Source organism: Mauremys mutica, chromosome 3 (genome assembly GCF_020497125.1).
Source record: "Mauremys mutica isolate MM-2020 ecotype Southern chromosome 3, ASM2049712v1, whole genome shotgun sequence".
Classification (NCBI taxonomy): domain Eukaryota; kingdom Metazoa; phylum Chordata; order Testudines; family Geoemydidae; genus Mauremys; species Mauremys mutica.
The window spans coordinates 151429291-151448005 of NC_059074.1; the positions used below are offsets into that span (position 1 = coordinate 151429291).

The 18715-nt window shown below is 45.8% G+C and overlaps 1 protein-coding gene across 4 annotated transcripts in view; it reads left to right on the plus strand.

Moving 5' to 3' along the window:
- Window positions 1-18715, plus strand: part of DAAM2 (dishevelled associated activator of morphogenesis 2) — a 257533-nt gene that overhangs the window by 229857 nt on the left and 8961 nt on the right. For all 4 annotated transcript variants that reach the window (XM_045009137.1, XM_045009135.1, XM_045009138.1 and 1 more), the window contains 4 exons: window positions 210-317; window positions 1908-1968; window positions 6720-6851; window positions 17416-17586. In XM_045009137.1, the coding sequence (XP_044865072.1) occupies window positions 210-317; window positions 1908-1968; window positions 6720-6851; window positions 17416-17586 (472 nt within the window). The remainder of the gene's footprint in view (window positions 1-209; window positions 318-1907; window positions 1969-6719; window positions 6852-17415; window positions 17587-18715) is intronic.

Below are 18715 nucleotides of genomic sequence, written 5' to 3' on the forward strand. Positions count from 1 at the left end.
TCCCAGCTCCCTTTAGTTCTTGGAAGGAATGATTCTTGGGAGAATAGTCTCTTTTAATTGGTGATATTTTCATTTCATTAACAGAGTTGCTGATTCCTTATGTGAAGTTCACCTCATTTGACCTACCAGATTCCATCACCAAACCCTTTGCAATGGTTGGCATTACCCCCACCATCTTTCCTTTCTCATCTGTGTCCTTTTTATTTTAGGAATATTACACTGTTGCACTACTTAATTATGATCTTTGAGAAGAACTACACAGATATCCTAGACATGCATTCTGAGCTGCAGCATCTTCCAGAAGCAGCAAAAGTCAAGTAAGTCCAATGCTACTGTCAGTCTTGCGACTTGATTCAAAGTCCGTTGAAGTCAAAGGAAAAATTTCCATTGACTTCAGTGGGCTTTCAATCAGGCATTTAGTTGCTTATAGATTTGCTTCCGCTGCTGTATTCCCAAGAAAGGACTAGCTCCTCAGCTGGTGTTAATTGCCTTGGTTCCAGTGACAGCCATGCTGACTTACACCAGCTGAGAATCTGCCTCAGTCATTTGTAAAATCATTGAGAGTTTTATGCAAACATGTCCTGCTTGATACTCCTGAACTAGTCACTGTAACTAGACTGTTTGTAATTCACTACTTGTGCTGTGTGATTGGTAACCTACATTATATTATAATGTTCCATGCTGGATAGTTGGAGGTTGTTTTAAAAAAAACAACATAAAAAACAAAACAAAACCCAGCAAATAAGTCCCGGGCTGTTTAAGCCATCTTCAAGATGGCCATGCAAACCTTTGTACAGACATACTTTTGCACAAGGGTTTGGGACACTTTCACTTTTCACTAAAGTTTTTGTTATAAACAAAAAAGTTCCTGTGGATATTTGTGGAAAGCGAATAAAAAGGTTTCAACTACCTTCAACACTATTTTGGAGTTTTTCCAAAGCACTGTTCCAGAATACCCGTGTTCAGTATTTGCCCAGCCATTGTTCCTTGTATGAAGAACTGGCTTGGTCTGGTACTTCTACAGCCTGTGAAAAGCAAGGGGAAAATGAAAGCAGATTATAAAGAGAGAAGTTCTGTGCTCCAAGCTCTCACATAGACATTAATTAGCACCAGTACTGTGTTTTCAGATATGGACACTTCTTCACTAAGGAATTGGTTGAGAGTTTGAGAAACAATTTTTCACTCACTAGTAACCTGCAACCAATTTCTAGCCAGTGATCTAGAGGTGACAGACTTCATCTCCTAGTAGTAATGAAAAGTACTCTGACTTTTGTATGCTAAGGAGATATCAGTACAACATTACAGTTTAGGAGTTTGTCTGTTAGTGATCTTTAGGGTAAGATTGTGCTAACCTAGGATGTTAGCTCATATGGGCTCCTATGTGATAAAGTCAACAACAGTATTTAGATAGTGCATGATAAAAGGATAGGTTAGTAATAAGTTTGTCCCTAATGGGATTCTGTAGTTAAGTGGGGGAGAAAATGGGTGTGAAACTGATTTCAGACCATTGTGATGTGTGTGCTGAAGCTGAGTTTGTTGCCTGTGAATCACACAATTATTACAAACCAGCCCTGTGGCTAGCACTCCATGCTAGAGTGCTGGGTTGAGTTCACGGGCCGGTATCTTGCATCCTGTGACAGAAGTTCTGAGTTTAAACCTTTTTCTCCTTTCCATAAATACCATGGGATCTTTAATCTGACCACAAGCAGTTGGGACCTGGGTTTTACATCACATACAAAAGGCAGCACATAGCCTTTCCCCCAGTCCCCAGCATCTGGCATGGCTGGTGCCAGAGGCAGGATCCCAGACTTGATGGACCAGTGGTCTGTTCTGCTACAGCAGTTCCTGTATTCCTGTGTAACACTGCCCTTTTTGTTTTAACTGCTGCGTCTCTGTCTCCCTTGCAGCCTGATGGAGCTGGAGAAGGAAGTTAACAACATAAAGACTGGATTGAAAGCCGTTGAGGTTGTAAGTATGTCAAGATTTCCAAATCTCCACACTAAAAATGTTCCACTTGGGATCTGGGGCACTATATTTTCTACGAGAGAAGAAGGGGGCTTTTCTTTTCTCATTAAGCACAATGCGTTCGCCGGGAGAAATAAATAAAAGCTGGTCCTGCAAAGCTTCTGCTGATGATCCTAGCAGACTTCGGCCTTAACAAAAGGCTCGTTTGATCTTGGTCCGCAGAGCGAGACACAGTTTGACAAATGGCGCAGACACCAAAAAATGAAATAAACCTCTCTTTGCTTTGTGCAGAGGAATCACTGGTTGCTTAGCAGGTGTCTCACATGCCCCCCTGGGGCAGGAGTAAACAGGTGGGGAATACACTAAATGTTAGGCAATTATAACCTGCCCCATCTGCCAGCAACACAAGCAGCTGCCTGGCTGAGAGAAGAAAGACATGGACTAGATAAAGGGGACCCAGGATGAAATGTTACCCAGAGAAGCTGTAAGACAACATGCAATGGCATTTCTTCCCACTGCTGCTGAAAGTCCCCAAAGCTGGACTTCTGCTACCTGTGTTTCCTCAGCTGTTGGTTAACTTTTGCAGAACACTCTTGCAAAACAGATTAATGCATGGTGGTGTATTTGGATGAAGCAGCCCTCTGACCCAAGGTATTTACATCATAGGAGCTAAAGCTGAGGCATTGGTGTAAATGATCCCTGGGTTCAGCTTTTTATGTCAGCACATGGTTCCTCCACCTAGAAATCTCCAAAAAAATAAACAATACCTGCCCACCATGAGGGCATTTGCAGAATGAGTAGAATTCAGGAGGCAGCTAACAAGTGGTATTCATTGAGGTGGCATATTTATTAAGGAAGGGGGAGGGAAGGATAAGGAGCTTGGGATTTGGAGGTTAGATAGAATATACAGCAAAAAGAAATAAAGGAATAATTCAACAGTAAACCCAAATTACATAGTTGCAATAACTCTCCGTCAACAAAGGTCACTTTGCAAGGAAATCAGTGTGATTTTACATGAGCATCTTCAAATTCCTTATGGAGAAATCTGAGAGAGAGGCTATCCCTTTCATTTCAACTTGTAGAATTCTGTAGGATGGTTCAGAAAACCTGTGTAAAGGATCCCATCCTCTATTCATTTCTGTAGGTTTGCAGAGTAATTTCTATAGAACCCAGTTTTTCATCAAAGCTAGCTCTGGTATATCTGCAATCACACCTTCCTATTGCAGTGTAGACATACCCTCTGTCATCCTGAGGCAGCATGGTGTAGTGGGAGGCGGTGTGGTCTGTTGAACTGAGTTTAGGGCTTGGAGCCAGGAACTCCTGGGTTTTAATCTTGGCTCTGCCACTGACTTTCTGTGTGGCCTTCAACAAGTCACTTAACTTCTCTACCTCCCATCTGTGAAATGAGGATTATAACTCTTACCTACCACAGGGTGTTCGGAGGGTTAGCTAGCTAATGTTTGCATAGAGCTTTGAACATGTAAAGTCCTGTGTAAGTGCCAAGTCTTACTGTTGTTATCAGGGGCAGCTCCAGGCCCCAGCATGCCAAGCGCGTGCTTGGGGCGGCATGCCACGGGGGGCGCTCTGCTGGTCGCCGGGAGGGCGGCAGGCAGGCTGCCTTCGGCGGCATGCTTGTGGAGGGTCCGCTGGTCCCGCGGCTCCGGTGGACCGGCGACCGGCAGAGCGCCCCCCGCGGCATGACGCCGTGCTTGGGGCGGCAAAATGTCTAGAGCCGCCCCTGGTTGTTATATCCTCTCTTGCCTACGTTCATCTAACAGCTGCATGGCTGCATATTCCCCCTTCCTTCTACCTGGATTTGCAAGCCAAGAATCCTACACTGACTGTGTTCTCTGCTGACTGTGGGACATGAGGGCAATCATGGCATTAAATAGAGGTAAAAGACAGCATTTGAGATGTTTGAAACGCAATGAGACCCTTGCTCTGTGTAGCTGTCAGTGACCTTTTCAGTCCTGGTTATAGGTGTAAGGCTGATTGGCGCTAACTTCCCACCCTTTTGGTGCCCTGTTATCTTTAGGATAAGCACTTGGCTTTGTTTTAAAATATGTCAGTGTAATGCTAGTGGAAGGTGCCAGACTAGCATCCTGGAGACCTAATGTAGCCACTCAACCAGTGCAATAACCAGCCATAGAAGTGCAAGCGTCCCCCACATGACCCTTCCTGTGTGCCTTCACTCTGGCCTGTAGAGACCCTCCCTCTCTAGTCATGAGAGCAGAGCTCAGTCTCTATTGCCAATTCATTTTTTGGTCCCTGACTTGAGATTGCCAACAAAAGGACCAACTGGTGGCAAGCAGGATGTCTGTGATTCGAACACTTCTCTGGTAAGAACTTGAATGAGACCCACCTCTTATTTCTTATACATCATCAAACAGCCTGCAGAGGGTAACGACTTTTAGACTCTTTTTCACCTGGGCTGGATTTGAACTGGAGATCAGGGAGGAGGAGGAGGGCTCTGTGTCCTATTACTGGTCCCCAGAGCCATCCTACTAACTTCAGTGAGTCGTCATCAGTTCCTCCTGGATTAAAAGCATCAGACCCAGTGTGGATTATTGGGTCAGGAGGAAGCACTAGTAACAGAGGCTGCTGCTATGGGTGGGTGTTTGGAGGTCAGAAGCACCCATAAAAGGACATGGGATTCATGGTTTGAAGGGAGCCCCACATATGGCTGACTTAGGCAATTCCCTCCTTGAAATGCAGGTACCTACTTTGGTTTTCTATTTGTGGGTTGTTTGCTCTCTTGTCCTTCCATCCACTTCTCCTCTGCTCTCTCGTATGTGGACTTCTGGGGCAAAATCCCCTTCCCATTCAGTCACCATTGCCCCCCCCCCTTGCATGATGCTTTCAGTCTGGGCTGCCCGCACCTTCCAGTCTCGCTCCTTTCACATTTTTTGGCACTTAAAATGCAACACTAAAGCAACAATAGAAGATCATTGTCAGGTGTGGGGGAGAAGGTGCAACTTTTGATCACCTTCCAAAGTGTTCTCACCACAATCCTGGCTCCACTGGTTGAGAAGATTCTTCAAGACCCCATAAGAATAGAAGACTAAAAATAATTTCGCAGTCAGCTGCTCTTAAAGGTACTTATAACCCTTCGCTTCCCCAGGTTTTATGGTGTGATTTAAAAACAGGACACAGCCCTTTATTGTTTAGTCCAGCTTTTGGAAATCACACATCTGAAGAGACAGCCAGCCACTGCTTATCATGCAGGATACATTGGAGATTAAATTTTTAAACTTCAATTGGCATTTCTGGACCTCCATCAATAAGCAGCCGTGGTGCTGAAAAGATGCCCAAGGGAGGTGGTATGTGTATGCAAACTCTTGTGCTGAAGACTGGGGATTGGTTTATATCCAGCTGAAGTGGTGGCTCAGCCATCAGAAGGAGAGCTTTGATGTCTAAGCACGTACGTTTTGAACAAATACTCTATAAATAAAAGTTTTTCTTCTGACTGTGAAACCAGTACCCCAGCTATATGGGAAATGCTTCCCTGCTTCTGACACTGAGTTCCCCGCCCCTTGCTATTGGTGACACAGGATATAGATCCATAGACCCTAGGACTGGAAGGGACCTTGAGAGGTCATCGACTCCAGTCCCCTGCCCTCATGGATTGATTGTATCCTTTATCTATCCATCCAAGAAACATTATATGGCCCCCATCACTGTAGTGCCTGACCACCTCACAATCTTTAATGTATTTATCTTCTCAATACCCCTGGGAGGCAAGGAAGTGCTATTATCCCCATTGTACAGCTGGGGAATTAAGGCACAGAGAGGTTAAGTGACTTGCTCAAGGTCACACAGGGGAAGTCTGTGGCAGAGCAGGGACTTAAATGAGAGTCTCCTAGGCTAGTGCTCTAACCAGTGGGCCAGCAAATTTCCCTGATGATCATTCTTTTGAGCAGATTTTTTTAAAACAAAATCCTTCACCTCTGATGATAGAAATACTGCAGTATCCCAGAGTAAAAGCCCAAACCCTGGCACCTCGGTTGTGTTTTGTAAAACTTTTAAAAATAAGACCAAGGCAAACACCTAAGACTGTATTTACTCTACCCCATGGCCAGACAACTCCGTGTCTGAACACTAACAACGCTTTGCTCTTCTATAACGTCTTTAGTACAAAGATCTCAAAGTATTTTGCAAATATTAATTGGGGACAAATGCTGACAAGCCTCAAAATGCCCCTGTGAGCTAGGGGCAATGCAGCCCTTCCTCGCTGCTGTAGAACCAGTGTGGTTCAGCAGCTCTCTGGAAGATCCTTTCTGCCATCAGCCCAGTTCCAGAACAGGGCAGGTTCCTGAAAGGCTTTCCCCATGATCCACAATACCACTGCACTATTAAATAAATCAGCATTTACTTGTCATTACCACACCGTGTTATCTGAGTTCCAGTTATTTCCCATTTTAAGTATGTGTGTAGTGTCTCAGCTGTGTGGCACTTAGATACTAAAGGTGTCCTAGAAATACAATAAATTAGATGGATAGTAAGGAACTCTTTTGTTACTATTGCAGGATCCAGCAGACAACAAGTAAGATTTGCCTCCATCTCATGGAGAGTCTGCCTTTGAGTAGGTGAAACCAGAGGTTGGGGTGGTTCTGAACTGTAGTTGCTGCTGGGTAAATTGGAGGAGAGATTGTGGTCTGTGTTAACCAAAACAACTGGACTTACCCAGCCCCATTCTTCTCACTGAGGAGCCATTGCTGGCTGCCACTTAACACTTCTGACTTCTTCTCTTCCAGGAACTGGACTACCAGAAGAGACGCATGCGGGAAGCAGGGGACAGGTTTGTGCCTGTCATGAGTGACTTCATCACTGTGGCCAGTTTCAGCTTCTCGGAGCTAGAAGACCTTCTGAACGAGGCAAGGGACAAGGTAGGAAAGCCCCTGAAAGTGCTTGACTGGAACCTGCACCTTTCAGCCAGCAGCTTTCAGACCCACCTTCTGTGGCTCATTACTGACTGACAGCTAGGAAGCTCATCTCTTCTGCTTCCTCAGGATCCCGATGAGTGGGCTAAGTGAGAGCAAGGGGGAAACTGTGTACCTCATATTTCTCTGTGTAAAAGGAGGGAGGGAAACCCCCTAACCAGCAGACACAGCTGCTTCTTTCCTTCCCCCATGTCGTGTATTTTTTTTCCCAGTGAAAAGTACCAGAATGGCAGCCCTGGGGACTGAAGTCCTCTACTCCCTAGAGGTGGGCCATGGCGGTAGCACTCAGGCATGGGTGAAGTCTAGGCTGGGCCTCAGGTTCCTGGATGAATCTGGGGCAGAGCCTGAACCTTGCAAGCTCTTGAGAGATTTTGGCCATCTTCGATCAGTACCTCCTGGAGAACAGAAACCTGCCTCTGGAGCTGAAATGAAAGCAGCTGATTAAGATGCTGGGACACTAATGAGGGCAGGGTGAGGCAGGAGGCAACATCCTGACATTCAAAGAGTTTCAGATTAAATGTGGTGATTTTGGTCTCTCTATCCCATTCACTGAACGGCTACAACCCAGATCCCCTTCTAGGTTCTGCCCATTGAATCTTTTTCTTCTTTAGAGCTTATGGATGAAGATGGTGTGTATGGGGGAAAATGGCAATGGTGGGTTTTGTGACATGGTGTTAGGAAATACTGTTATTGGGAGTGATGTCTTTTGGGTGACATCAGAAGCACAATCTCCCTTGGTTCTTAAAGATCCCACAGCATGTTTTTCAAGAATAGGGTTGTTAGATCTGGTCTCCTGGCAAAACGTAGCTAAATTCTGCTGATCTAACGGTGGGAGATATATACATCTGCAAGAAACGTTGGGATCCTTCATGTTGAAAAGTACCATAAATGTATCAATATTCAGTTATTATTGTCATCAGCTCGCATTTGCTTCTTTGAAAAAATCTAGTAAGGGAAGTGTAGACCTCTGAAGAGGTGCCAGCTCTTTGCTGATGACTAGAAGCTGGCATTAATCCCTCCATCTTCTGGTTGAATGGGAAAGAACATGTATGAAAAGCTCATAAGGATATCAAAATATTTAAAAAAGAACAAGTCCTAAAATAAACAGCATGTAATGGCAAAGCTGTCCTGGTTGGCTGGTATATTAAAAGCAGTTGGCCGTCCAAAGCGAACAAGTTATTTCCTTTGGACCAGTTCGTTTCCATTGCTGGTGTCAGTAGCTTGCAGTGAGAAATGTGAGGGGTCAAGCTGAACTGTGAATAAAATATCAGTAATTGGGTTGCCAGGCCTCCTGGTTTTCAGAAGACAAGTATGATGCTGGAGGAGGATCAGGACAATACAGTGTCCTGTCACCATGCTGTGCCATCGCTCTGACATAACATTTCATCACAATGGGGATAACTTGGCTTTTCAAAGTTGCGGAGTTTGCTTCACAGCACACACCACAGAAATCACAAGAAGAGCTGGTTGGTTGTTATGGCAAAATTGAACAAAAGTCCTTATTTGGCTCTGATAGCAAGGGAAGGGTGGCTTATGTTCCAGACCCTCCACTTCTGTTGTAGTATGGCTTCCCTAAGAGAACTCCCATTCTGTGGGGTATTTTGGACCTCTGGCTTTTATTCTTGGCTGGGATCAAAAAGCTGCAGAGGTACAAAAGAGTGAAGAAAAGAGCGGCTGGGGGAAGGCAAGAGGTAAGCGGACATTTCAACCATCAAGAAGACTCTCTCGTTCAGTTTAGTATAAATTTTGAGTATGAGTTTGGGGTTGGTTCCTACAGTATCCAAACCATTTTACCTATCGTTATAAAAATGTCCTTTGTCCTCCCCTCTTATACCTGCTGTAGCACAGAAGAGGTACATTCAGTTGACAAGCACTGACTGGCACAAGGCGGTTTATCTTGGGGTCAATAATGGGTTAAACACACAAAATCATTCACTCTGAGGCACCAATATATTTTCTTGATCAGGCCAGGGCAGGAAAAAGGGGATCCTGTTGCTTTAAGGATAATTGGAGTGTCTCCCCGCAGCCGGACCAATATGTCTGGAACTTGTTGCTCACGTTTTTTCACATTTGCCAACATAAAGCATTTAACAAGAGACGTTTTATTTTAATGACTATAACATACTTAGGAAACCTCTCCCCCATTCCCTATTACCTTCTCCTAACACACCCCTACTATTCTTGAACATCTGCCTTTCCAGCTTCTGCTGAATCTAGAGCTTTGGTTCTCCCACTGGCATTGAGCTGCCTTGGACTCCTGAAAGAGAACTCTCTGTCCTTACCAGTACTGTGCTATTTCTCATGTTCACTTCTTTTTTTTTTTTTTTCCCCCTCTCTCCTCCTGCTCCTTTTTCAAAACGGGAAATTCTCAACAAACCAGATGTGCTTCCCAGAGCCCATAACAGCTCCCATGCTCAATGGGCTCTCTGTGTTTGCTGAATCGTGAGCTCTGTCCCTGCCATGGAAACTGCTGCTACAACTGCCCAGCAAAAGTAGGACACAACACACAGAGATCTCACTATTCTGTTCCTTTTGATTTCTAGGAATGAAATGGGGAGTGGGGGGGAAGACTTAAAAAAAAATCCTAATGAGCCCTGGAAGAAATGGTCTGGCTCACTGATTTTAATAATGAAGTCCTGGTTTTAACAGCTGGGATTGAATATCGTTCTAAATATAGTACTGGCTAATTGGTTGCCAAGAGTTAGGCAGAGCCATCTTTCCTGAGCTTGGATTTAAAACAATACAAAGTATCTTTTCAAACCTGAGAAGTGATTTTTAGGTGTCTTTAGTGCTGGCAAAATGTGCTCTGTATTTATTGAGATTTATATAAGACATCCACTCCAAAAGAGCCCTACAAACCTTTGCTCCTCTCTGCTTCTCTAATATTCATTGATAAGAGACCACTCCAGTAGACAAATCAGCAGAGTGCCAACCAACAATGATCCAGTAGTAAAAGCTCCTACTGAAGTCTTCCCATTTCCTCACTGCTAAGGGATACAACGGGCCTTACAGCCTGGCCTGGCCTGGAGGGCAATAGACTCAAGCTATTTGGGACTAAGGGCATGGAACGAGTTCCAAAGCTGAAGGTCCTTTGTGGAGAACATCCTGCCTGCCGCCTTCACTCTCTTACAGCAGTGGGGCTGCCACTCAATAGCTCCACTGAACCCAGCAGGGAATGGAGGGAGAGGCAGTCTCTCAGATACAAACTAGCACCTTACATTTTACCCATAACATAGAAGATAGCCGACCAGAGCTGTCTCTTTACCCATGGAGCGGGTATAACCCAGGTAGTGCAGCTTCCCCCCTGTCTCCTCCCACAGCCCCACCAGTGCACCCCAGAGCCACCACATCTAGTGTTGGGAAGGGGAGTTCAGTCTCACACGGCCCATGCAGTCTTTGGCTTCTTTGCTTAGACAGACGACAACAAGACCCGTTGATGCCAATTATCGCAGTGAAGAAGTGAGGTTTTAAATTTAAGGGCCAGATTCTCAGACACTGGCGTCTCACTTTGCAAGTGAAATGCTGTAACCACTGTCATCTGTGCATGCACAAAACAGATGCTCGGTTAAGATCAAGCTGAAAAGTTTACCCCAACTCTCTTAATAGGTTCATTCAGAGTGCTGGGCACTGTTCTGTTGCTGGCTTTTTCACCTTCAGTGCACTGTAACACCTGTGAGGGGTTGGGTTTTTAAGGAAAATTCACAGATTTGATCAAGGGATAATATTTTCTGCCATTTCTCATGTGTGTGGTGTGGGAGGAATTGAGAGAAATTCTATTCTGAAACTTGTCACCAATTTTCACAAGTTTGATCCAGATGAAAAAATTGCTTTCTTCATTGGAAAAACAGGATAAGAGTGAATGTCACCTGAAAAAACTGCCCTTCTTGGTTTTGTGGGAAAACAATTCAAATGCTGAGGCCAAATCAATGCAACTTTTTTCACAAGTTCTTCCCATGGCGTAAATTTTATTTTTCTACTTGCTAGGGATGACATTTACCCCCATAAGGCCTCTGTACCACTAAAGTCCCACATAAGTGCTGACGATACACTGAAGTGAAACAATGGCATTGTATCTGTTCTCTGCACATGGGTGAACTTCACCCTGTGTGTATAGTTTATAATAAATCTGTTTGTAAAACACTTTGGATCATTCTGGAAGAAAGACACTATGTATATTTCAGATGTGATCACTACCATAGTGATTAGAATTCACAAGCTGGGTCTGCAGCGCAGAAACTGGAATAGATATAAAATCAACAGCAAGCATCCTGCTGCCTACAGTTGCCCAGTACAAGAGCATAACAAAGACAAAGAAATAACCTTGGCAAGGTTAAGATGAAAGGGAGGTGGGAACCTGTCAATTCTCAGTCTTTTTTTATGACTTGACTATGAAATGATACCTCAAGCAGGGGACTAATATTGAGCAGCATTGAGATGGGAGGTCAGAATCCACTGGATGCCTGTAAATTTGACAAACATAGTAGCACTGTTCTGAAGAGCAGCAGAGGAAAGTGAAAATCCAGCTAAGATAATAGCCATTAATGGCAGAGAACTACAAGGTGCACAGGGATACTTCAGTCCAAGCGGCAAAGACAGAATGTCCATTTCAAACACAAAAGTTGGCCTCCCTCGGATTTTTGGAACTGGTTACTTCTGTCAGCTGCTGAGACTAATGGACTATTGGGGGAGTCAAGCTGGGGCACATTCCAAGAGGCATGGACAGATACCAAAGCTCGCCATCTCAAACAGAGCCATTTGGTAAATAAATTACCTACCCGACCTACACTAAATTAGAAATGCAGATGGCCCAGGACAAGTTATCCAATGTATCAGAAATGCTCATGGTGTCTATACTGCATGAGCAGGGTTGCTATTGGCTACTGTGGAGCTAGCTCAAATATCCTTTATAATCAATAGGTTTCAAGGTGACGTAGGGTCCGGTCCAACCTCAGTGGAGATCGATGAGTCTTTCCACTGACAGGCCCATAAAAAACAGAGTAGCATTTAGTTGAACTGCCTTGCTGCAGAATTGGAGTCTTAGTAGCAACAACTTTGGTATTGCTTGACTAGGGAAGTCTTTTAAGTTTTGCTCAGAGCAGGTGGTGTAATTCATTCTTCCCATTGCTAGTCCCTCAAGAACGGTTGGAGACTCCAGGATAATTGTCATTGTTGCTGTTTTTTCTCCTATACATACATCTTCCCCCTCCCCCCCCATTCCTGCTGCTTCCAATGGGGTCTCTGCAGCCCACTTGATGTTTCATTGGCGGGCACAGCTGCGAGCGTGTGCTGCCATCCCGTTTTCCATCTCCTTGTTGAAACAACTGTTTAAAATAAACAACTGTCTAAAGCATTTGCTTTGGCAAAGAGAGGAATTCAGTGGAAAGTTTGGCAGGGGGAGGAGAGTTGGCAACAAGCTACAGACCTGCTATATCATGAGATGGAGGGGTGATAAGTTGTCGAAATGAATTTATTTTAATGAAAAATATATACCAGCCCATGTTATCCTCCCTCCACCCAAAAACCCACATTTTCCATCTTGCTTTGCCCATGTATCTTCCCCCAAATGCCTTAAGTAATAAGCAAGTTTCTATCCATGTTCCAGTGCCTGACATCACAGAACATCACAAAATAATATGATGCTTAGTACTTACATAATGATTTTCATCTGTGGATTTCAAAGCACTTTGCGACAGAGTCTACCATAAGTACCATTGTTCTCATGTCACAAAAGGAAGCTGAGCCAAAGAGGTTCATGGTATGTCTACAGTGGAATAAAAGACCCAGGGCTGGCCCAGGTTAGCTGACTTGAACTCACAGGTCCCAGAGCCCAAGCTCGAATCTCTACACCCCTGAACAGCCCCTTAGCCTCAGGCTGCTGACTTGGGCCAGCAGTGAGTATTTAAGTGCTGTGTAGCTGTACCCTAGCTGACTTGCCCAGGGTCACCAAAAGCATCAGTGGCAGAATCGGGAATACAACTCAGACATGCTGATTCCCAGGGCAGTGGCCTGTCTTCTGGAGCATTCTGGCTCTTGTGGGTTCAGCCTGGTCAGCAATCTGATCAGTGATGTCTGGTCATGAGAGCTTGGGATGTAGTCCTAACCCCAAAGATGTCACTTGCAGCAGCATAGCACTTTCCTACACCAGAGGGGTGGAAAGGAGGGACCAAGTCAGAGAGAAAAGTACCACCTGCTGAATCACCAGTACTACTTCCTGCAGCATACTGTGGTTTCGGTGGAGGGCTCTCATTCGAGTAATGGGCAGGGATGATGCTACTTATAGAAGCATTGACGAGATCATTAGAGGAAGTGATACGAGCTCAATCAATGTATTTGTGTCCATTCATTGAGAATGCAGCATTATGCCTATCAGGAACCACACAATTACTTGCCACAAACAGGGCCCAAATGATGAAGACTCGATGGCACCTTGGGGAATAGTTCACCTATCCATGAGCGGAGGGGGCAGGAAGTTCATGGCAAACCCATCTTCAGATCTCTGTGCCCACTGTAGAGGGGACTAAATGAAGGAGCCACCTGTAGTCCAGAATAACCTCCCGGAGTGTCTCTGTGGACTGGAGTTGACACAAGGAGGCATGAAATGCAGCAGAGCTGTCTCAGACGCTAGGGTGTGTGTAATTCACTATTTCAAATAAGATTAACGTGTCATTTCTCGGTAAGGCCGACAGCTATTGTAAAGAATTGTGACAGCCCAGGAGCACACAGCAGGCTCAGCCTGAGGCGCACACACACATGCAGAGTTAATGGGCAGCCAGCCGGGGATAAGCCGGGCAATCAGAAATTTCCACTTCAACAAGGAGGCCCATTGAGTGGTAATCACCCAGCACATGATCCTGACCATTTTACACTTCAAAGCTGCTTTTAAGGCAAAGGCTGTGGCAATGCATCACATGCTGCTCATGCACTGTAGGGTGAGCACTGGGAAAGTAATGTGTTTACAGTGGAGTGTCCTGGGTGGAGATGGTAAGTTCTGAGAAGCACTTGTTGCAAAACCAATACAGTTGGTAAGTAGAGGAAAGTCCTAAAATAGAGGGGTGTGTTTAAAGGGTCTGAAGACAGCATGAGGTTTCCTTAGCATCCCATCTTCAGTGATACTTGCATTTAGAGTACTCTGCAGACATTAACTAACTAATCTTTGCAACTCCCATATGAAGCAGAGGATAGGGATCTACCATCCTCATGTAACACATGGGGAAACTGAAGCACAGACAGGAAAGTGACTAGCACAGGGGTAGTAAATTATTTTTTGTTAAGGTCCAAATTTCGTGGTCAAGGTATAGTCAAGGTCCAAACTCCAGAGAAAATAATAATAGAAAATAAGTAAACTAAGATTTTTTTGGGGTCCGTTCAAAAGCGTCTAGCAGTCTGGATTTGGCCCGTGGTCCGCCTAATGACTGCCGCTGGACTAGCAGAAAGCCATATCAGTGGCAGAGTTGGGTCTAGAATCCATTCTTCTGGTTCATATTCCTCTGCTCCTACCACTTTTTCTGAGTGGGAACCAGAGAGAAAACATTTAATTAAATAAACGATAATTTTGTTTCATAGTTCATTTGTTACCTTTCATTAATTGTAGCTTGTATGTTTCTATTTCATATTTCATTGCTTTACAGTAAACAAATGTGGCATCATGAGGTGTCAGAGTGCATCCAGGACAGTCCTTCCTCAACATTACTTCAAAATCTAGAACCAGTTATATTTATAAGACTCTCTAATAGTTATTTTTCTTTAACGAGGGTATTGTACCTTTAAGGAGACAGTGGAACTCTGTGACTCCATTTAGTGGGAGGAGCAATGACCAGAGCATCCCTGCTGATGAAGCAAGAGTAGCTGGTGCATGATAGCCGTTGGGCAAATGGCAGCAGGAGTGTAGAGTGTGTGCATGCAGGTTCCCCACTTTTGAGGGCATTAAGAATGGCACTTGGGAACTACACATGTTATATGTAGGCAGGATTCAAGAGGCCCAGGAAAGGGGGGACTAGGCAGTACTTATGTACTCTGTGGGATTTCCCCTCCACTGGTTTAAACCAGTTTAGTATTTGTGCACCATCTCACTCACCTTCCCAAAGTTCTATAATCCAGAGCAATATTAAGATTCATTAAATTTCTGCACTGGTGCTCCCATCCCTACCTACAAGAACCTCTGTGACAAACACTGACCTTGGCTAGATGTAATGACTGCCCATTGTGTGGTGTTGCCAGGGACTAAACCCAGGATCTCCAGTGCTAAAAGCACAAGCTTCTGTCACTTGATCTAACAGAGCAACTCTTCCTGCTGGCAGCAGTAATAACCTCTTATCCTTTGTGATCTAGATACTAGTGAGAAGCTGTACAGAGTTGAGAATTTGGATTCTGGCCCACCTTTGAGTAAATAAGAGTCATTCCGGCAAATTTTGTGGGAGTTCAAAGGTCAGGAAATTGCCTAGAACAAGAGAGTGACCATTTTTGTGCATGTTTTGTGTGGGGAAGGAATGTCGCTGGTCTTGATTTGTGCCTTACTTTTTAGTTCTCTGCAAACCATGGCAATGAGTTAAATGGGAAAGGAATCCCTGACAAGGTCTGTCCTCTGTGGTCATAGAATGCTCTGGGCTCTTTGTTCTGTGCGCGATGGCAGTGTCTGTGCACTACGGAGGTCTCCCCTCTTTCTTCACCCCTCCCCCTGGCCTCCCTTGGCTGATTGGCCTCTAATGGTAAAAAGAGAGAACTAAGCAAACGGATCTTCTTTTTCAGGTTCCAAAGGGGCTGTCTCCACAGCCTCTGGCATGTCTCCCTGGGGAAGGGCTGGAGTCCCCCAAAACATATAATGCTTACTCTCTACCGTCATTTTCTAAATGTATATGTCCAGAGATGGGGATTAAACTCAACACAACAGGCATCCATTGCCAGCCTGATTTGCACCCTACAGTCTCTGATTCTCTTGTCATGCTCGCAACTTGTGCTGCTTGCAGCAAGTTTTGTTTAATGTCAGCTACTCTGAATTTCTCTGTTGTTTGGGTTTTTTTGCCAAAAAGCAACTGTTTAAAAGAACTAGACTATTGCTGCAAACTGCTTTGCACGAGCCTGGCAGGAAGAGCAAAGGAGAGAGGGAGTGTGGGGAGAATCGCAAAATTTCACAGGCAGCGCCAGAAAGAAACTGTTTCTTCATCCATTTTTGTTAAGGGATTTCTTTCCCCTTCAGTGCAGGTCGGGTGGTGGTGCTTATGCTGTTCCTCTCCCAATGTCAGTCCTAGTGCAGCCATCAGAGTTGCAGGGGCTTCTGAGGCTGGATCCCAGAGTTTCTCACTCATTTCCTGTTTGGGCTACAAACGGCACAGCTCCTGGTCTCTCTCACGTTCTATAAAAACACTCAAGTGGGGAATGGGCAGCTGGATTGTCACCCCATGGTCCAGGACTGTTGTCATTTGTATTAATTGGGTGTGCACCTGAAGCACTCTGTAATGATCACACGCAGTGAATCGATAGCCTGCAAGAGTCATGGTGTGGTTTGACTGGGGCGTGTGTAGATACGTATGTGTTGGCTGAGAGTGCCTATGGGTGCTACTGTGTGCATGGATCAGTGTTGGGAGCAAGAGTATCGTCGAGAGGGCGTGTGGCTCTGTGTGAGTATCGGCAGCAGGGCACATGGGTGCGTGCGAGTTTATGGCTGTGTCCGAGTGGATGAGTATGATGATGTGTGCGTGTACTGCTAATGGCGTGTCTGTGTCAGGGCTGCAGGGCTCATGACCCAGAGCCAGGCTTTGCTGTGACTTCACCACTGCCAGATCAAGGCTGCCCTGTTACTGAAGTCATGCCAGTTGGCAGGCTCCAAATGCTTCCTATAGCCTCAGCATTCGCCTTGTAAAATACAGGCCACTTCTGATGTTTCCGCTCTCTTTTAAGTCCGCCTGGGAAAGCTGGCTGCTTTCCTTACCCTCCTCTCCTGCCCTGTCTGTTTGCAGCCTGGTTTCTTCCAGGCAACTGCTTTTATGTTTGCTCAGCGGTCTCCACAGTGAGGGATTACACCGCAAAAGGCCAATGACGGAACAGACTGTCATGTTACGGCAAGAGTCCCTTAACCCCAGCCATGTTATCAATTGACCCAGAGGGGAGAGGTGGGGGAGGAGGCTGATTTGATCAGGCACAGTTTAGCACTCATTCCCCCCATTGGCTACAGTGATGTTGCTGAGGTGTGGCTGGGCAGCTGCTCTCTGAAATGACTCCGTGGCCCTCAGGCACTGGGTATTGTTTTTTTTGATATGGGTGCTTAACTGGTGCCCTCCAAATCTGCCTGCAAATGCCAACTGGCTAGTTAGGAGAGCATCTTCTTTAGGGGAGAGATCAAATGGGTTTTCCTTAGCTAGCAGGGGATTGCGGAGGTGATTTCCCATTGGCCACAAAAGAACCTGAAGGGGCTTGAGTGTGGTGCAAAGCCATCCCTAAGCTTTATCTCCTTGACCCCCTTGAACAGCCCCTCTAATTGCCATGCTCGTGTTCTGTTCTTCTCCCTGTCTGACAGTACGCCAAGGCACTGAAGCATTTTGGAGAGAATGAGGGCAAGATGCAGCCAGATGAATTTTTTGGCATCTTCGACACCTTCCTGCAGTCGTTCACAGAGGCCAAACAAGATCTGGAGAATATGAGGAAGAAGAAAGAGGAGGAGGAGCGCAGGGCACGCATGGAGGCCATGGTGAGAACCCGGGGGAAAAGGCATGGGGGAGGGGATGCCTCTTTCCTTGTTCTCAAGAGAACAGGGGCCAAGTGAGACGATTCTCCTGCTCATGTTCCATCCCTGCCTCTGCTTCAGACACCACCTCTCACTGTCTCCTTTGCTCCCGCAAGCCTGGCTCTCCTCCACCTGTCCCTCATTTCTCATCTCCTCTCCCGGCTGCTTGTCCTCCCACTCCCGCTCCTGCCAAAGTGCTCCTTGGCTGTGTGCTTTCCCTCCCACTGCAGGCCTTGTTATTGACACAGCGTTCTCAGTCATCAGGGGAAACATCTGGTGGCTGCCTTGAAATCCCAGGGCCGACAAGAGGGGCTTCCAGCCCCCAGGGATCTGTTCTGCACTCTTCTCCCCTGAAAAGGTCGTGCTGCCCTGTCAAACCAGGGCATGCTGTCCCAGCCCCCAAGCTGCCTTCTTAACATCTGGGTGCCTCCCTCCCCACACCTGAAGGTTGCCATCTGGCTATTGGGCAGCCTCCCCTGCACAGTCCTTCTTTAGGACTGATATTCCTGTTTTGAAGCACTTGGCACCAGATCCCCCTCAGTCCTGCCAACTGGGCTGCTTTCGTTCAGACTGGATTATCATCTGTTCTGTGCCTGTCCCTGGACAGTGTGTTGTGACACAGGAGCACACTGGTGCCTGCCTTGCAGATACCAGCAGCCTTTCCCCGAGCTGCCCTCAATGCCTTGGTTACTCAGGCTGCCTTCAGCCCTGACAGGGCAGGGAGAACGTGCATGCATCATTGATTCTCCTGCTGGAACGCCGATGTGTGGGTCCCTGGGGGTTGGGGTGAACTAACCTCCCCCGTTCCTGAGGCCTGAGAACAGCTCAGCATTCCTCTACCTCCTTTTGTGCTGCCAGCACTTTAATTCCAGCAGCTACTGCGACCCAGGGCTTGCTTAGTAGGATTGCTGCTTTGAGCTTTTATAATTATTATTTTTATTTATTTATTTATTTATGTTTAAACTACTCTGTTTGGCTTGGTTCAGAGGTGGAGGGGAGATTAAGGAGAAATCCCAGGACTTCAGCGTCATCCTTGGAGGTGCTGTACGAGGGGATTTAAAATGCCAGTACTTGGCATCGATTTATTAGTGCT